This window comes from Coregonus clupeaformis, chromosome 7, assembly GCF_020615455.1.
Source record: "Coregonus clupeaformis isolate EN_2021a chromosome 7, ASM2061545v1, whole genome shotgun sequence".
NCBI classification, from domain to species: domain Eukaryota; kingdom Metazoa; phylum Chordata; class Actinopteri; order Salmoniformes; family Salmonidae; genus Coregonus; species Coregonus clupeaformis.
The window spans coordinates 20,383,933-20,402,826 of NC_059198.1; the positions used below are offsets into that span (position 1 = coordinate 20,383,933).

General features: G+C 40.1%; 2 protein-coding genes across 4 annotated transcripts in view; one reads left to right on the forward strand and one right to left on the reverse strand.

Moving 5' to 3' along the window:
* Positions 1–16: 16 nt before the first annotated feature.
* Positions 17–2,859, reverse strand: mnx1 (motor neuron and pancreas homeobox 1). Of its 3 annotated transcripts, none has more exons than XM_041882079.2 (3): positions 2,281–2,859; positions 1,287–1,447; positions 17–1,034 (listed from the first exon to the last, which is right to left on the reverse strand). In XM_041882079.2, exons 1-3 carry the CDS (start codon positions 2,753–2,755, stop codon positions 747–749), a joined length of 924 nt encoding a protein of 307 aa, XP_041738013.1. In that variant the 5' UTR covers positions 2,756–2,859; the 3' UTR covers positions 17–746. The 3 variants fall into 3 exon arrangements, with proteins under 3 accessions (XP_041738013.1, XP_041738015.1, XP_041738012.1); XM_041882081.2 differs by having other exon boundaries at positions 1,320–1,447; positions 2,272–2,859; XM_041882078.2 differs by having other exon boundaries at positions 2,272–2,859.
* A 7,206-nt stretch (positions 2,860–10,065) lies between these two features.
* Positions 10,066–18,894, forward strand: part of LOC121569847 (ubiquitin-protein ligase E3C) — a 47,337-nt gene continuing 38,508 nt past the window's right edge. The window contains exons 1-11 of the mRNA XM_041881084.2: positions 10,066–10,218; positions 10,956–11,104; positions 11,398–11,451; positions 11,598–11,672; positions 11,873–12,019; positions 12,131–12,246; positions 13,330–13,487; positions 13,618–13,783; positions 16,246–16,466; positions 16,697–16,848; positions 17,279–17,469. Of these exons, the coding sequence (XP_041737018.1) occupies positions 11,036–11,104; positions 11,398–11,451; positions 11,598–11,672; positions 11,873–12,019; positions 12,131–12,246; positions 13,330–13,487; positions 13,618–13,783; positions 16,246–16,466; positions 16,697–16,848; positions 17,279–17,469 (1,349 nt within the window). The 5' untranslated portion in view covers positions 10,066–10,218; positions 10,956–11,035. The remainder of the gene's footprint in view (positions 10,219–10,955; positions 11,105–11,397; positions 11,452–11,597; positions 11,673–11,872; positions 12,020–12,130; positions 12,247–13,329; positions 13,488–13,617; positions 13,784–16,245; positions 16,467–16,696; positions 16,849–17,278; positions 17,470–18,894) is intronic.

Below are 18,894 nucleotides of genomic sequence, written 5' to 3' on the forward strand. Positions count from 1 at the left end.
TGAGACCAGACGGACAATTATATATGTGGCTTATGACCTCTAAACTAAGACCAAATTGGCTTCAAAATTGGACCATAATTGGAAAAGTGTGTTTAATAGATTCACATTCGTCAGCATTGAAAAACACAACGTTTTATAAAACACATTTATTTAATGTCGTCTGTACCATGGGAGACGGTTAACAATAATTTAGCATGCATTGGTTTAGACATTTTATAAATACAGAATACAAAAATAAACGCATAACATTTTTCTGCACGTAAACTGTAGGCCTATATGACGCAATTACATAAGTGTAACACCACACATTTTCAAAAACATTAAACAAAAGAAAATGCAAAATGACTGTGTCATGTCTGAATTTACAATTGGTCGCCATATCAAAATACTATGATAATAACCCCTATAGTGGAGAACCCATACGATTGTAGTGGGTCCTACACCAACTGCGTGAAAACATGACACTGTCACATAAAACCATGCAATGTTACAAATAGCAGAGTGTACCTCAATACTACATTCTAAAACGTAAATCCGACCTTGCTTGCTAGGGCCATTCTGCACACACTGAATCTCAGTCATCCTTTAGTATTTTCCAAATGATTCTCATTAATTTCTGAATTTCCGGGTATGATTGAAGGTTGTTACTACTGTAGGCCTACATGCAGCTGTAGTTTGGTGGAAAATTCCAATCTCATTTAAGGAGTGTATAGCTTTTCAAGAAGACATGTTTCCTTGCCCCTGTCTCAAGGTTGTGGATTTATATCACTGGTGTGGTTTCTCTCGTCGTCTGAAGAGCAATCCGAGGAGTTGTACAAGAAGTTGTCACCTTCATCATCGTCACTGTCCCTGAAGTCTCTTATTCTGTTACTTTTTGCAGAACCAGTCTTTTGATAATCCGTTTGTTCCTGTCTGTCCGATTTCTCCTGGCTGTTTTTGTTGCTTTTCTTATTCTCAGCCTCCTGCGCGGCTTGCTCTTTGGCCTTCTTGCTCCGTTTCCACTTCATCCGCCTGTTCTGGAACCAAATTTTCACCTGAAAATGAAAATAACAAATATTTGTGAGAAAATGTGTTGAAAAAAATCGTTATTACATTAATTGGCCGTTTTTGAATATGCATAAGCGCCTTGCTTAATGGACACCTACAGCACCACCTGACTTGACTATATAACACACAACAAAATAACAGTGTTTTAATGTAAAACTGATTGAATAGCCTAATAGTGGTATGTTTCGCAATGGCTCTCAAACAAACATGTATTTGTTAGAAATGTTGCTCTTATATACCTGCGTTTCTGTCAGCATCAAGGATGTAGCTACCTCAAAGCGCTTTGGTCTTGACAGATACTTATTCAGTTTGAATTGATGCTCCAGCTCCAGCAGCTGCTGACTTGTGAATGCAGTCCTTGGTCTTCTGCACTTTCCAAGCAAGTTTGACTGGGCCTGAGCTGGAAAACAAAATATAAGTCCATTTCTAGTCATGAGGTCAAGAAAAAAGCACGACAACCTGTGTGCATGTTTTTACATTAGGATTATGCACGCATTTGGCTGCATTATTTGATAGGCAGACCTAGGCTATATTAATAATCATGATGAAGGAATAATAGGCATATGGGTCCTAACTGAGCTAGCAATTTCCTTTAGGCCTATGATATAGGCTAGCAAGATGTACTTTTGTAATAAGCAGATTGAAAAAGAAACGGTAATCATTTCAGCTTAAAATTGGGAATTTGTTGCTGAATATTAAATGGCTAAAAGTTTGAACTGAAACTGATTTAAATGGATAGAAATGTGTGCGTTTTTGCACACTGTCTCCTCAAGAAACAGTACGAGTTCCGGTTAAAAATTGCCAAAATATTGTTAGTAGCCAACATCTAACATTGTCATATAATATGTATTCAATGAGAGCTAAGCTATTTGCCACCTCATTTTGAACAAATCTGTTAAAACGAATAGGAACAAAAAGGCAGTATCTGGTGAGCAAACAGTGTGTCGGTTGTGGGTTTCACACTCCTCTGTCACTTTCCAACTGTCCATTATCTGTCCATTTTAGTTCCTCTCTGAAAACCTATCACCCTCTCTCCTCTCACTCAAACATACTTTTTGTCTGGGAACATTTCTTCACCAAGTTATGGGACCATAATGTAAAATGCGTCAATTTACTTGCCACGTGTAAAGCAAAAACAATTATTTATTAGCAGTCCAAAAATAATGTAATATAAGTAAAAGCATAAACGACAAACTATGAAAAATAAAGGCCAGGTATACTCACAATACTCACAGTTAAAATCGGGCATTTTGGGTAGCATCATTCCCGCGGTGGAGACTCGCAGCCAGTGGTCGAGCTGAAACGTCCCCGCAGAGAGTTTGAGGGAGTCGCTGGGATGGTGGTGATGGGACCCATGCGGATATGAGTAGGACAGGGCAGGGTGCTGCCCGAGGGAATAGGTATACATGGGGTGGCCGTAGAGAGCCTGAGGAGGGATCCCTGCGCTACTCTGTGGATGTAATCCAACCATACTGTGGGGACTGTTCAAGAAGCCTGGTTTAGGAATCAAACCACAGGAGGAAATCCTCGGTGGAGACGGAGTCTCAGTCCGTAAAGAGTCGGCATTCAATTCTGAGGCTTGTACACTTCCGGACGATGAAATGGAAGAGGAGGATAAAGAAGTCACAAGCGCAAGCGGAGATGTCTGCACCTTCGGCGGGTCAACAGCGAGAAGCGCATCGATGCGGAAATTTGTAGATTTCTCCATTTGAACCAGTGTCCCCGTCGTTTGCAGACGTTGAACAGTTAGTTGCCTATCAAAACGATGTTGAAGTGTCGTCGTTGTTCCACCTCTCAACGTTTTGATCTCGGTTAAAGTGTGAACAGTGAAACTCTACGTGACACTTTATTCCTATTTGATAGGGGATTGGTTCCACCCGTTTGGCATGTGGTTGTCCCATTGGTCAATTGAAGCCATGTTTACAGTGCGCTTTTTTTTGGCACATTGCATACCTCTCCAATAAATTACTCGTCCCACTTTGGTTGTGTTGTTTTTAAATAAGTTTAAAAAACATTTTCATTCAACAATGAAAATTATAGAAATGTTGCATAAAACGGATAGACTTAACAAACATGCTTGAGAGCTTGTATTGACATTATTTAGAGTTACATTATGTAACTTTAATTTAATTCCGTTGTGAAGACTTCAACCTATAATGCCTCGTGATTGCTACCATGGGTAAACTATTCAAAGGAAAACTATTAAAATCATTTTTGTGTAGGTCATTGTGAAGAGAATCGTTTGCCATTCACCATAGTGACAGGGCTCGTTATTGTAGCCTACAATATATATGTATTTATTTCTGCAATGTAAGACAATCGGTGGGCATCGAGGGGCCAGTGGAAACCTTAACTTCAGATCCGCGTGCGTATCCAATTTTCGACATGGGCGCATATATTTCATTAGGCCTACATTTTGCCCCACAACCATGTAGGCCTATTCAATGTATTGGATTTTCATGACTTATCTAGCCTACGTTTTATACAGTTTAGCAATGACAGACATATTTCCCAAAATATTTTGGATGAGGCCTATACAGTTGCATAATAGGCCTATTCATTTGTTATGCCTGAAAACGTATGCCTTTATCGCACCATGCAAGATATATTCCTCCCCCAAAAATGTTAACGTCACAAATGAACAACTGTGTCTATGCATGACCCGGAGATCTTACGAGCCCAACTGGGAAATGTAGCTAAGAGCCTGCCTTATACCTATACCCAAACCCGAGAGATCGAATAGTCCTACATTTATTGCACTGTCCCAAAATATAAATGTGAAATGTAGGCCTAACTGTCTTGATATAATGGAGTGCATAGCCTCCCGGAACCCTGCAAAAATAAAGGTCTTATATGATGACTTGATGTTTTTTTGTGTGTTTGGGGTGAACTCAATGCAACACATTTACCATATTAGGGGACACTTTTTTTAAGCTCCTTTAATTTATGTTTGACTTTTCAAAGTGTATCAAATTAGAAAATAATTCTAATTAGGGTAAGACCATATCTATTTGAAGATTTTGAACTCACCTAGCTGCCCCCTGGATCTATTCCTTCATGCCTCTGCATGCACCTGCTAAATACACACCTCACCTCAGGCTGTAGACTTCGTTTTCCAAGAAAACATACAAAACCACCACAAATTTGGTCCAACTTTTTTACATTTTAGCCTATAATTTATGGCAATTATGGAAACGCAATTGTGAAAGTGCACTAATTGTCATCATATAAGACAAAAAAGTGCATCCGTAGTATAGCTGAATAAATTGAGCGCGCAAAATATGAAGCATAGAATAGTTCGTTATTAGAGCTATAGGCTTCATGTAGGCCTATAGATAGCTCTGGGGGTGGTTGTCTTTTGGTCTAATAAGCCACTTAAAGTTAATGGAGGAAGAGGTCAAAATGAGAATTATTGACACCCTGTTGCCCTTAACCTGTCTCCCAATAAAGCTGATTAGTTTTTGTCAATTCATCAGCTAACCACTCTCTTGGGACCGGCGCAGACGTTTATTTGCTCTGGGGAAATCAACAAGTCACGGGGTAGTTCCAAGTAAAGGATCACCATTTAATTGGAAACCTTGATAATATCATGACCGATTACGGAATAATAGCTGAGTCTTAGATTGATGTGTGGCATCGTGTAATATGAGTCCACGTATGCACCACAAAATTAGAAAACTTTAACCTAAAAGCTAATCCAATAATGGCATTGGGGTTATCTTGATATGGCTTTTATCTCGCTCAGGCCTCAGATAATTTTCGCCTTTCGACATTTCGAACATGGATTAATTTGTCTTTTTTATGATGAGCTTTGAGATCCGTTAAGAAAACGTTTTGACAGTCCAATTTCGGCAGTTTTAGAATTTATGAACAGCATCTAAGTATTCTGAATCACGAAAACATCTCGCTTTCATTATTTTCTTAATATCTTAACAGTGCCACACCGTTTGATCTGTGCTTTGTCCCCACCACCGTTTTAATTTCATTAAGGGGCCACATGAATATTTCTATTAAAGCACCAGTGAAATATGAAGCCATTTAGTATTGGCCTGCACCAATCACGGAGATTTATTGCCCTTTTTCATCACATCAACAGGAAGGAAAATTAATATGGCACCCTGAGATGGAAGTGGACCCTAAAACCCGTCTTTCCTGAAAGGTGTTAATTTGCGCCGTAATTACTTACACAATTAACTAAAATACAAATCAAAGTGACAAATCGAGATAGTTTATATATTAATTACCCTCGGTAAATGTGTTCATTGTGAAAATGCAATTTAAGGGGACCTGCACTGTCTCTTTTATTGCAATAAATACATTCAATTAAATTGGCACAAATGACCACTGGCTTGAAATGTATAGGACTGTTTTTAAACACATTTGTGGCTCATAATCATTTTATCAATTGAATTTGTTGAGGAAGCAGAGCAGGCCTATTTCTTTCCATATAAGACCTTGGATGATAGACTCCATTACTCGACATCATTAGTGGCAAGATTACATTCTGCAAGACCTATACATATGATTTTTGTAGACTGCTGGAACTGAGTAGAGAACTAATTTCTCTGCAACACACGCAAGATGTCTAAACGTCCTTCTTGAAATTCAATATTGCTGGCTAATTTGTTGGAGACGTGCCATCAATTTTGTTTGGCTGCAGAGAAGTATTGATAATTTATCTCAATGTCCTTCAGCATGGTGACATGAACCACTCAATAGAATGGAACTTGTGCTATAGGCCTATTATAATGCACATCTTTTTTTATTTTGGAGGAAAATAGCAGTCGTTTTTAAGGTTCTCATAAAAAAGTGACCAATTGCAATGGCCTGATAATTTATTTTGAGTAAACATCCAATGAATGAAAATGATTCAAAGCGTTAAAAAGTTTTATTCAAAATTGCTGATAATTTTATTTATTAGATAAATGTCCATTATTGGTAATAATGCAACATTGTTAAAAATGAATTATTATTATTATTATTATTATTATTATCCATATTGGTGTTGTTGTTGTTTAGGCCAATCACATCGTCATAAACAACAAGTAGCCTAGGCCTATCATCAGCACCACCATCCACTGTCATCATCAACCTATAGTCTGCTAGAATTATACCCTTTAAAGGTTATAGGTTTACCTTTCTGTAATTGAACGTGTTGACGGTGAAACAATTTTATTTCATGAACCCAACGAAAATCTTCAATTCCATGGAGTGACGGTCAAATCAGTCTGCTTTCTTGTTGTAAAATTTCTACATTTACATTTTAGCAGACGCTCTTATCCAGAGCGACTTACAGTTAGTGAGTGCATACATTTTCATACTGGCCCCCCTGGCCCCCCGTGGGAAACGAACCCACAACCTTGGCGTTGCAAGCGCCATGCTCTACCAACTGAGCTACACGGGGCCATCTACTTAATGAGATGACACGAGACACAGGGATTGACGATCTGAAATGTTGTCGAGGTAATCTTCTAAAGTCTGTGTTTCCAGTTGACACTGGAATTGATTCATTGTGCACCTGTCAAAGTGTTAAGCAACCATGTTTATTATTTAATACAATTACTTTACAGACCTCCGAAACTGGCTATTTTAAGTTTTTTTTGTTTTGTTTTTCTGAATGAGTGCTTATTTGTTTGTTTGGTTTTGCAGAAGCTGCAGCTGCTCTTCCTGCGTGCTAATAAGAAATATCGCTGTGATATGTTATTTAATATTTTGCATTTACGGATTTTTAAACACAAGCAAAGAAAATCACAACTAATGGATGTGACAAAACAGGGCGCTATTTAAAAAGAATAAAGAATAAAGGGCACCTGTGTTCAGCAAAATGAATGTTTAATGCCTTCTGCACAAAATAAATACATTGATGATGACGCAATTGAGTATGATTAACACTATCACTGTTTAGACTTTTACATCAAGTGTCTTTAAGAGAAAAATATACTAAAATGCACTTCGTGCTAAATTGCACCCCCTAATACATATTTTTATCCATTAGCAAACTGCAATGAATTTCCTTGAGGAGCATCCATCACCCAAAAACCTGTTTCTCCTTATTTTCCGTCAATCCTTTCTACTTCCTATTCGGGGGAGATGTAGTGACGTGACATCCCACAGACAGTAAATTATGATGATTTATTTTCTAAAAATACACTTCAAACCTGTGGGCTTAAATGGATTAGATTAGATGTAGCTACAACACCATGCAGTCCTTCCATTTTTCAACGCTGAATGAATCTTTGACAGGCCAGAGGTTTATGGTATTTTGAAATGTGTACCTATAGTCCCCATCTTGATGTCTTGACTTGGTCCTGAGACAAAAACAAGGAAATATGTATAAACACAAAAGGTGAGGTCATGATGGGTGCCCTTATCCTTTGTCCATTACTGTGGCAACTCTAAACAGCTAGGTTACCACTTGTGATTTGTCCACGTTAAGAAATTGTTCAGCTGTACAGTGTGAATGTGTTGATGAGTTTTCATGGACGTGTTTAAGACAGAAATTATTGTGGGGGTGAGCAGGTAAACTGACAACTTAATGTCTGAAATTTCTGCAACTCACTGTAACAATAAAATAATGAAAATGTCTTGACAATGATATACTGTATGACTTCTAATTGCACATAAGATAGCACAAATGATTGCCCTTCTTTGACCTAATGGAGGGTGGCAAGTGATTTAAGTATCTCAGGAGAATTACTGGATTAGCTCTTTTCAAACAGAAAAAGGATTAAATCAATCAAATCATTCAGAACAGAAATGGGAGATTGAGTGAACAGTAGCAATGGTAATCAAAATTGTTAAAATGATTTAAAAACAATTCAAATAACTGCAACAGTTGGACAATGGGTGAAGATACTCCAAACCTTTTCAATTTTTAAAATCCATCTGATATTGACTGAATTATAGCAGAGACAAATAATGAATGGCATTCAGTGATTCAATTTATTGTCAAATTTCACTTTTTTTCTTAGAATGCACTCATATATACATTTTCTAATGGTATCAGGTTTTATTTTATTTTATATTTAATGTTAAAATAAAGACAATTACATGTGCGATATTTGCATACATGCGATGTGGCTATTTGCATATATGAATAAATTAACATAAACAGGTGGAACAGGACTGTAACCACCAAAAACTTGCTCTATTTAGGCCAATGACTGTATATATGAGGCTAGCCCTTGATCATGACTCTCAGTTCCACACGCAAGAGTCATTGGATGAAGGCCTCTTCTGTATGGGGAAGTTTTGTTAAGAGCCCCAACGCTCAATCTGAACATTAACATGCGTTGCTTGAGGTACGGTTTTGGAAGCATAAGGACCGTAGCTTTCATATCAGCAATAAATAATTGTTTACAGTAAACAGAAGGAAGACAAGAGCTAATTAGCTTTCTAGCATGCTCCAAACACCTGTGGGTCAGCATACCTTGGGAAGTGTATTAGAAGTGTAGTTTAGTTGGATGGAGGCACCCATAGCTGTATGGATCTATGCAAAACTGCTACAGTAAGTTTATCTTTTTTATTGGAAGGATTCTTTCTCGCTGATGAAAGATAAAGGCCATAAGTTTCGAAAGACATATCACACAAGATATGATTATTAACATTTCTAAACTTTAAAAACAGCATTGGGATTGTAGTTCACATGATGGGTAGAAGCTAATGGCTGAAAATGACAGAATTCCACCTATAGTATGAGAGCTAATATGACGCCTACCTACACCTGCGCTGTCTTGACTGCCTCATTAATGTTGTTGTCAAATTCTGTTGCATAATTCAACAAGTGTGTCAATAGCAGGATACCCTCGTATTTAAAATCAACAGGTTTGACTCTAGATTACAACTATCTATACATACTTCACATTGTTTGCGAGATCAGACATAATATCACTATAATCCAGGTGTTAATTTTCGTTAGTTGCTTACATTTCAGTGCATCTAATTTGTAAACATTTCAACTGTATTAAATTATTACTTTTTTCAATTCCACAAAAAATTAACACACATTAAAATAACGTTTTTTCTTTCTTCTCTTTCTTGTGATGTAAGTATCGAGATGATGCGTTAAATCCCAGACGAAGCATTCTTATAGATGCAACGAAAGACAATGTATTCCATTGAGCCCATTTCAGCCTTTACCAGGGTTTTTGGACCGGTCATTAAAACGTTTCCGTGGTCAAAACGTTAACAGAAAAAACGACAGGCACAAGCATGAGGACGAAAGAGTCGCAGGAGTAAAATGAAAGTAATCAATCCAGCGAAATTTAAGTGACAAGTAGATTTTGCACCCCTCAAACACAGGAAATACTATAGATGGCTGAAAAATACAGATCTCAGGTGGGCGGGGCATGCACGTTGCTAGTGAACAGCAGCAGTTTCAAGTCCAGTCCTAAATAAGACAGTCAGGGTCATATGCATAAGTAATTTAGAGAACATTTTTAACAAGATGTTTAAGGTTTGGCCATCTTGACATCTTGTCTTCTTTCAATTCATAAATATACACTATCAATGCATCTAACATTGTATTAATATTGCATATCATAGACCTATTTCTATTTTTCTCTATTCTTTAGAGATAGTTGTGGTTGAACTAGGCCTATTGTATACTCTAATGTCTATTGCAGGATAAATAATATCAGCATAATGTATGTCAGTGGTTCCCAACCTTTTTCGATTACTGTATCACCAACTGAATTTTGCTCTGCTCGGAGTACCCCTGAAGTACCCCTCATGTGCATTTTACCAGTAAGCCTATGGTCTCATGAGTCTTCTCAAGTACTCCCTGTGGATAGGCGAAGTACCCACAGGGGTCCTAGTACCCCTGGTTGGGAACTACTGCTGTATGTTGATTTGAATCCGTAACAAATCCTTTGAAAATCCACTCTGCTTCCTGTTGCTCCCCGGACCAAGGCACCAGCTGAAGAGGATCCAATGAGAGGACCAAGAATGCCAAACCGAGTTTTGTTGACATTGCATTCAGCGAATAGCATTTGAGCATTGAAACGAGCGTCCAATCGGATTTCAGTATTCTGAAGAGGCGGATGTACCCGTTTATGTTGTGTTTCTGGAAAGAAGGGGAGAAGGAGAAAACAATACATTTTTGTTTAATTTAGTATCGCACAAAAGTCTTATGTACTTTTTAATTTATGTTGGTCGTTTCATAAATCAAAGGTAATCAAAATACAGTTCATGTATTTTTTTTTGTCCAAACGATGTATTGTATTTTAACAAAGATGTCAAAAGAGGATAGCCATGATTAGCTAGCTACTAGCTAGAAAGGCGACCTGCCCCCGTAAAGTTAGCTAGCCAGTTAACGTTTGCTAACTGGCTAGCTATAATGTCAAAAGAGTCATGTACGCACGAATAAAGTAACTTGGGGATTGTCTGTACATCTGATGTGATTTAATTTCTGAAGTAGCGGCAGATAGACCACCAACAGCGATGTATACACAAGCTGCTGAGTCATTAGCTAACATGCTAGCCAGTCTTGCGTAGCGTCCAGTGGCAGTGTTGTCTTTGGTGTTGTGCAATTAAAACCACAATAGTGACGTTTGCTAGCTAACAAATATAACCGGAAAACAGTTGACAATGTAGATAGCTAATGCACTAGACAGGCATCTACAAGGCGTCAATGATTTCCCCACAAAAGGCGCTGTAGCTAGCTAGTTAGAAAGTCACTTGTGTCGGTTGGGGAATTGTAACGACAGTAGCTAGCCAGTTACACTTTTCACTAGTTGTGGGTCTTTTTTCATGTCTCTTCCACAAATATTATCGATGTGGGAAGTGTAGCTAACAATTTGACGTGTTGATAATTTAGCTAGCTAGCTATAATAATCTTGATCATTTGTTCTGGATGGTGTCAGACCGCTAGCCAGCAAATTAATTGAATGTTTTACTTTCATTTTCAGATTGCTGTAGCACCCACTTTGTAAAGTCCGGAATTGAATAAAGTCAAGGATCCTTCATTGATGGTTAGAAAAATCTAACCATGAGCTTCAGCTTTGAGGGAGATTTCAAAACAAGACCCAAGGTGTCTCTTGGGGGTGCGAGTAAAAAGGTAAGACCACTATGATATTAACCTTACCTGCTGTATAGAAATGGCTACTGTACTATTTCTATTGCTAGCTAGCTTCTTCACTTCACTTTTCTTCTAGTCGTGTCAAGTACAGGAGGTTGGTGGCACCTTAATTGGGGAGAACGGGCTCGTGGTAATGACTGTAGCAGAATCAGTGGAATGGTATCAAACGCATTGGTTTCCAGGTGTTTGATGCCATGCCATTTACACCATTCCGGCCATTATTAGCAGCCTCCACTGGTGTAAAGCTAACTTTAATATACTTTGACTTTCAGGAGGAAAAAGCATCTCTCCTACACCGGACACAAGAGGAAAGGAGAAAAAGAGAGGTAGTCCTTTGTGTGAAACACTCTTGTGATGTAAAATCGTCCAGCGTTCTATGTGAACTTCAAATACAAAGTTGGATTGTAAACCAAACATTATTTACTTTCTCTGTTTATTTATTTACTTTACTCTGTTTTTCAACTTCAATAAGGATGAAAGACGAAGATTGAAGAACGCAATTATCATTCAGTCCTATATACGAGGATACCATGACCGAAAACAGCAAGTATGTCTACTAACATGAACAAGTTCATTCTTGGGTTTCAATGCCATACCCTTTCACTCTCCCTTATTTTGCCAGCAATCCCTTTTCCACAGCCTTATATTGCTGATGGCAATGTGTATAGATACTTCATTGTGTACACTATCAAGTGATCATCCCTATAACTGTCAATGTGTTTGAACTTTGACCCTGCTTTTTTCCAGTATGCCTACCAGAGGGGCAACTTTGACCGCTGCGTCTGCCAGGCACAGTCAGAAGGTGGACCGCCAATGTCCGACGCTGCCATTCTCAGTCTCCTAACGACACAACTCCTGTTTTTCTACAGACAGAGTGAGGATTCACAGAGATTGGTGAGGACCAATGTTTTTTTTGAGTGTTGTTGAACTAATGAAAAACTTGTGTAAAATGTGATGTCTTGTGAGTGGGAACCTGACACAACATTTCTGTCTGTGTCTCTGTAGATATGGATTTGTCAGAACCTAGTGAAACACAATGGGCAGTTTGTGAAGCTGCTGGCGGGGCCCAAGAGACAGACGTGTGTGTTTCAGATCAAGAGGGTCCTGGGCTTCTGCTGCAGGTAATGGGGCCTACACCTATTCTTCATGAATACGTTCCGGGGTGAAGTTTCCCCTAGGTATAGATCTAGGATCAACTTCCCCTCCTCCAATCCTAACCTTAACTATTAGTGGGAACATTTTAAAACTGATCCAAGAATGGTGTGGCTGTTGAACAAGTTGAGGAGACTAAATTACTTGGTGTTACCTTAGATTGTAAACTGTCATGGTCAAAACATATAGATTCAATGGTTGTAAAGATGGGGAGAGGTCTGTCCGTAATAAAGAGATTATCTGCTTTTTTGACACCACACTCCACAAAGCAAGTCCTGCAGGCTCTAGTTTGATCTTATCTTGATTATTGTCCAGTCATATGGTCAAGTGCTGCAAAGAAAGACCTAGTTAAGCTGCAGCTGGCCCAGAACAGAGCTGCACGTCTTGCTCTTCATTGTAATCAGAGGGCTAATATTAATACTATAAATGCCAGTCTCTTTTGGCTAAGAGTTGAGGAAAGACTGACTGCGTCACTTCTTGTTTTTATAAGAAACATGAATGTGTTGGAAATTCCAAATTGTTTGCATAGTCAACTTACACACAGCACTGACCCACACACTTACCCCACCAGACATGCCACCTGGGGTCTTTTCGAGTCCCCAGGTCCAGAACAAATTAAATGAAATGTACAGTATTATACAGAGCCATGAGTGCATGGAACTCCCTTCCATCTTATATAGCGCAAGGGAACAGAAAACCTAGTTTCAAAAAACAAATAAAGCAACACCTCACGGCACAACGCCTCTCCCCCATGTGACCTACTTGTTGTGTGTATGTACTGACATGTATGTGTAACTGATAGATGCACACACACACTACATGTTATTTTCTTTTTATGTATGCAAATTGTGAAGTCTTCTGTCTGTAATGTCTTTTTCGTTATGTGTCGGACACCAGTAAGGCTAGCTGTCGCTAATGGGGATCCTAATAAATCAAATTAAGATCAGCATCTAGGGGCAACTTCACCCTACAGCCATGAATGCATTGATGAACAAATCAATAAAATATGAGGTTATTACACCCCTATAACAGCGTTTCTCCATCTTTCCTAGACTTCTGCAGACCTGCAAGGATGACAGTTTGAATGTTGCCGTTCCCATGAGGATGCTGGAGATCTTTTCTACAGAGAGAACCTATCTTCCTGTCCTTGAAGACATTAATTGTGTAGCATCGTTAATCGAGCAGATTTTGCACTATATGGTACATAAAGGTAAGTATTGTGATGGTTTCACTGCTGTTACAGTGCAAAATACGTTTTCTTTTGTTAATGCTCATTTTCAAGCCCTATTGAATTTGACCTCTTGCATCTTTCTTTCTCTCTCACTAACTCACTCACACAGGATACTACAGGTCACTTTATATTCTAGTGAATCATAAGCTCCCTTCCAGTCTGGAGTACAGTGATGCTCCCTCTGGAGCACCCGCTATCCCCTTGGCAAGCACACTGCTGGAGCACACGCTGAAGCCCCTGCACTTTACCTACTCCTCCTGCACTACAGGCGCAAGGTAAGTTGAGGTCTCCCCTAGGTACAGATCTAGCATCAGCTTCCCCTCTTCCAATCAATCCTAACCGTAATCATTAAGGGACGGACAGACCAGTAGGATTGTAGAGCGTTTGCCGGCCGAGAGTACTTACCTCTGAACAGAGTGCCGGTCGTATACATTTGCAAACCTATTCTATATGTCGAAATGGGCGAAAATGACGGCTGTCCGTCGTCCACAGGCGGGTGATCCCTATAACACACCGCGCCGACGGCAAGTGAACAAACGGTGAATGAGCGGCCCCTTACTGTACAGACCGACAGTCGGTCTGGTGAGTTTTCTCTTTTAGTGGGAAAAATGCTAAACTGACCCAAGATCAGTGTCTATGAGCAACTTTACCCTATTTCAGGTATAATAGCAGGAGTAGCGTCTAAAACGACAACAGTCACCAGAACAGTCAAACACACACACACAAATGAACTGAAGCTGAAGTTAACTAGAACACACACACAGTGTCCTGAAGTCAGACCCCCTCAAAGTTAAACCTTCAACACATTAAAACCCCCTCACAAACAAAGCATCCTGGCATCAGCGACTGCTGAGCACGTGGGAAAGAGCACAGTGAGGGGCTAGGAGCGGAATGCCTTTGTCTGTGGCGTATGCTGTTAAAATTGTCCAGTAAACCGAAAATGTAAACTTTGGGCATTTGTTTGTCCTTCGAGTCGGCGGGACACCGTAATTGATTCACCAACCTGTTTACAACGAGCAATAAAACTGACCCAGACTCGGAGGACAGAATATCGACTATTTGCTCTCAATTTTCAACATTCTTAATGACAAACGAGGGGGGCGTTCTTTTCTTTTTGAAGAAAAACAGGGGACAGGGTGTGAGAAACTTGGCTACATACATTCACTCCAACGGCTAATTATCTGACCGGGGCCACCAGATGTGTGAGTTACTCAGTCAAAACAGCTCTGTTTGACAAGACAATATTGGGGCACTCACAGAGCTGAAAGGAGACACCTACTCGCTCAGTCAAACTCTATTGTCCCTGTTTGGGTAGCCTAATGAGTTTAAAGGATCACTTTTCTTTAGAAACAGACTTTTGGCTCTGTACTGAAAGTCCTCGATCTTCAAGTTGACTGCTGACATTTTTTGGGATTGTGTAAACAGTGTGAACATTCATTTTTGTTGTAAATACATTTTGATCTTTTGATATCTGACCTAGTACTTGAACACTGCATTGTTGAGGAAGAGCTTGTAGGTAAGCATTTCACTGGACTGTTTTACACCTATTGTATCCTGTACACGGGTCGTTCCACGAAATGAGTCCCTTTTGTGGCCCTTTGATATTTTAAGTAGAAATTGTGCATCGATATTTAATTTTAAAAGTTTGTTATATTAAATGAAGTGTTCTTTAATATTGACCACATGGAAAATTCAATAAAATAATTTTTTTTATGTGAAAAATACTTGCTAAAGTGCCAAAATTCAGCATTTTGACATGTCCCTCTGTGACTTCTAGGAAGATTTTAACCTACTTAACCTGAACATTTCTCCAAGTTTTAACTATCATTGTAAAGCCCTAGTTATGTTGTTGCTTTTACAAAGTCATTTCTGAAGATTATTATTAATTCCATGTGATTAGTGATTCATTTTAAGGTAAAAAAACAACAACAACCTGTACCTCATTTTAAGGTCAACCATGTTACTTAAACTGAACTCAAGTTTTAATATGATGAAACGATAAAAAAATGAATAATAATAATCCAAAGAAAAATTGAACATCTAGTAGTCAAATCATAGTGTAAGCAGGTGAGCTCGTTCTACTATTTCTGGACATTTTCTGATGTTTTGTGGTGGAAAACTGAGCGGGTTGAGCATAACACGTCAACCCTGTTACCCATAGATAGACAGGCTAGAAATGTTTGAACAATTTGCATTCAATTGCCCCTCCCTGTTGCAGACAATAAGCTTCCATTCCCCCCGTCACAAGGGGATTGATGGCTTATTTAAGATAAAATCGTCAACCCTGTTATGGTCAACCCTGTTACTTTATTTGGCACTTAATAGGCACTAACTATAGTACTTTTTTTAGTTTAACCTATTGAGTTGGGGGGAAAAAATGTTATTGCTAATTGTAACGTTCTGTCTTAAAGAGCACATATGCTCTTTAAGACAGAATGTTCCTTGTGCCCTTTATGACAGAATGTTCCATGTGCTTTTTACGACAATGTTCCATGTGCTCTTTACAACAGAATGTTAAAATGAGGAAAAAATAAATAATCTAGACAGTTCATATGTTTATTGGTCGTAGTGTAACATATTTGTAAATATTGATTTGTGATCAATTGGCTTAATCCAATGTAGTGAACAGTGAAAACCAACTTATCCATTCTACAATGTGGGGAATGTACACGGCTCTACTCCAGGCATTTGTGTATTGACAATACATTTCTCTCCCTCTCTCTCTCCGGTTCCACAGGCAGTTTGTGTTTGTGGCCTTCACTGAGGAGTTCATCTCGGCGCCGTTCACGGAGCAGATCTTTCATTTCTTTATTCCGGCGCTGTCCGACCCGCGCCTCCACTTCCCCTTCGAGGCCTTCCTGGGCTCCCTGCAGGCCACCGTAGTCTCCTCCGCAGCGGCGCTGAAACGTGCGCCGTGGCTCTTCTACTTTGTCCTCTCGGCCGGGGAGACCTGCCTGGGTAAGTAGCTGCGTCCAAAATGGTACTATATTCCCATAGGGCTCTGGTGAAACGTAGTGCAATATGTAGATAATAGGGTGCCATTTGGGACACAAGTTTTGTGGACAGTGTGTGGGGAATTTACTCTTGTGTACCAGCAGACACACTGACATGAGGAGTTGGAGGGAATGACCAGAAAAAAATCTATAGTGATAGGGAGAGTGGTTGTAATGTTGTCTGCTTGTGTGCAGGTTCATTATCAGAGGAGGGCCTCCAGCTGTACCTGCGAGCTCTGCAGGCCCTCCTGCCTCTCCTCCCCGTGTCAGAGAGCACCAGCAGGCCGGAGGTCATCAGTGACTCTGAGGACGAGGAGGACACCAACATCCAGGCTCCGTCCACACAGGTAGCTAGCTAACACACACACACCACTAATGTGTCAATACAGGTAACAACCAAATTCAGGAATGGTACACTGCAGGTCACAGGTAATGCATATAGTTCAGAATGCCCTGTTACTTCACAGGCAGCATTTTCTAATGAAAACGGCTTACATCTGACTACAGGTATTGCACACTACTAGCAGACCATAGCCCTATCCACACTGCCTCTAGGCACCTCACGATTAACACCCTGGCCCGTATTCATAAAGCGTCTAAGAGTAGGCGTGCTGATCTGGGATCAGGTCCGCCTCTGGCCATACGATCTTATTCATTATGATTGAAATGCAAAAACTGATCCCAGATCCTACTGACGCTTTATGAAAACAGGCCCTGCTATAGCCTACTTACTGAAACAACTCACCCACCTATTGCGTGTGAACTCGATGGTTGCAGGATGACAGCTATCGGATATCGGTGCAGCTGATCACGGAGGAGTGCATCCACAAGCTGGACACCAAGCAGCAGACGAACGCGCTGCTCAACCTGGTGTGGAGGGACTCGGCCAGCGAGGAGGTCTTCACCATGATGGCCTCCATCTGCCACACACTCATGGTGCAGCACCGCATGATGGTGCCCAAAGTCAGGTCAGTGTTCTACATCGGATCCAGTTACGTTGTTTGCGTCCTAAATGGTACCCTATTCCCTATGTAGTGCACCACTAGTGCACAATAAGTGCACTATAAAGGGAATAGGGTGCCATTTGGGATGCAGACCAAAGGTGTTACATGTCTTTACAGTGCTAGAATATCCGCTTTTGTTTTGTTTGAATCCTCACCTTAAGTTGTTTCGAGAACCTTTCTCTCGCTACGATTGTAATGAATGTTTCCAATATTCTGTATTTTTATATTTTCCCCCTTCTTTTTTTTTTAACATCATCATGAAACTGGGGATAAGAATCAGCATTTATGTGTTGTAAGCAACTAATGTGAATAACGGCGAAGAAGCTCAGCCGTTATTGGTCGTCTTCGCCCGAGTGGCGTTTACAACCGGCTGAGGAAGTACTAGGGATGTCAGGGAAGCTCTGAAGCTGTCACTCCTCGATTAGGGTAATTAGTCCTGGGATGGCTGATTTGGGTTGATTGCATTAGGGCAGGACGTGGATGTGAGAGGGGGAGATGGTCGCTGTCGGGGCTGAACGAGGGAGCACCTTCCTGGGCTTTACGGCACCCTGAGGGTCTCTCAACCCTTCTGGTTAATGGTTAGTAGAGCCAATGGAAGACACTACCTGTCCGTACTGTGTGGGGATGAGAGAGTGAGTGTGTATCCCAGCATGTTGTCTTTACTGAAGCGTTACTTTCACCTTTACAGGGTGGGCAACAGTAAATGAGGCTTTTGTTTAGGGCAGGAGAGTGTTACCTGGGTCGTATTCACTAGAAACCAAACGGAAGCAAACAGGCCAGAACAGGGAGGGACTACCTGAATTTGTCCAGTAAGAAAACTCAAGTTTTCGTTGCAAAACGTTCGTAGGTTCAAAAAGGAATACGACCCTGTCTGATCTCATGCAAAACTTGATTCAGACATCTTTCAAGCTAACCTTTAGAACACAAAATCCCCCCAAAACACTACCAGAGAAGATGCATTGATTTGCTTACCAAATCATTTGGTGAAATAGGCCTAGAATCCTCCTCCCTAAGTATTTTCTATAATTCTTTACAGCTTCCTTTGGTCCAAACGCTTTTACCATAAATCCTGCCTCTCGTCCTCCATCATTATTGGATATCTGTGCAAAATAATTAGCTCACTGAGGAAGATTAATTAGTGGCGAAGTGGACGGGATAGCTTTACAAGAGGCTTAGGGGAGCAAATTGCATCCCGGGCCTGATTTACTGCGTTTAAAAAAGATAGTCTGCCTAGCCGGCCCTCCTGCCTCCCGCCTGACGGCCAGCCCAGCGCAATGCCTCGAATAAATATGTATCTTGTGAAAATTCTTGCTTCCTTCTTTTCATAAGAGCTCGATTCAGGCCCTGTATGTTCTGGAAGATTTGAGATGTAATCTTTAAATTTAAGAC

Coding starts and splice junctions, on each gene's coding strand:
- mnx1 (XM_041882078.2), bottom strand. CDS start 2,755: ATGGAGAAATCTACAAATTTCCGCATCGATGCGCTTCTCGCTGTTGAC. Junction 1,448..2,271: donor CGATTTTAACTGTGAGTATT/GTGAGTATACCT, acceptor TTTGTTTTCCAG/CTCAGGCCCAGTCAAACTTG. Junction 1,035..1,286: donor TGATGCTGACAGAAACGCAG/GTATATAAGAGC, acceptor TTTCATTTTCAG/GTGAAAATTTGGTTCCAGAA.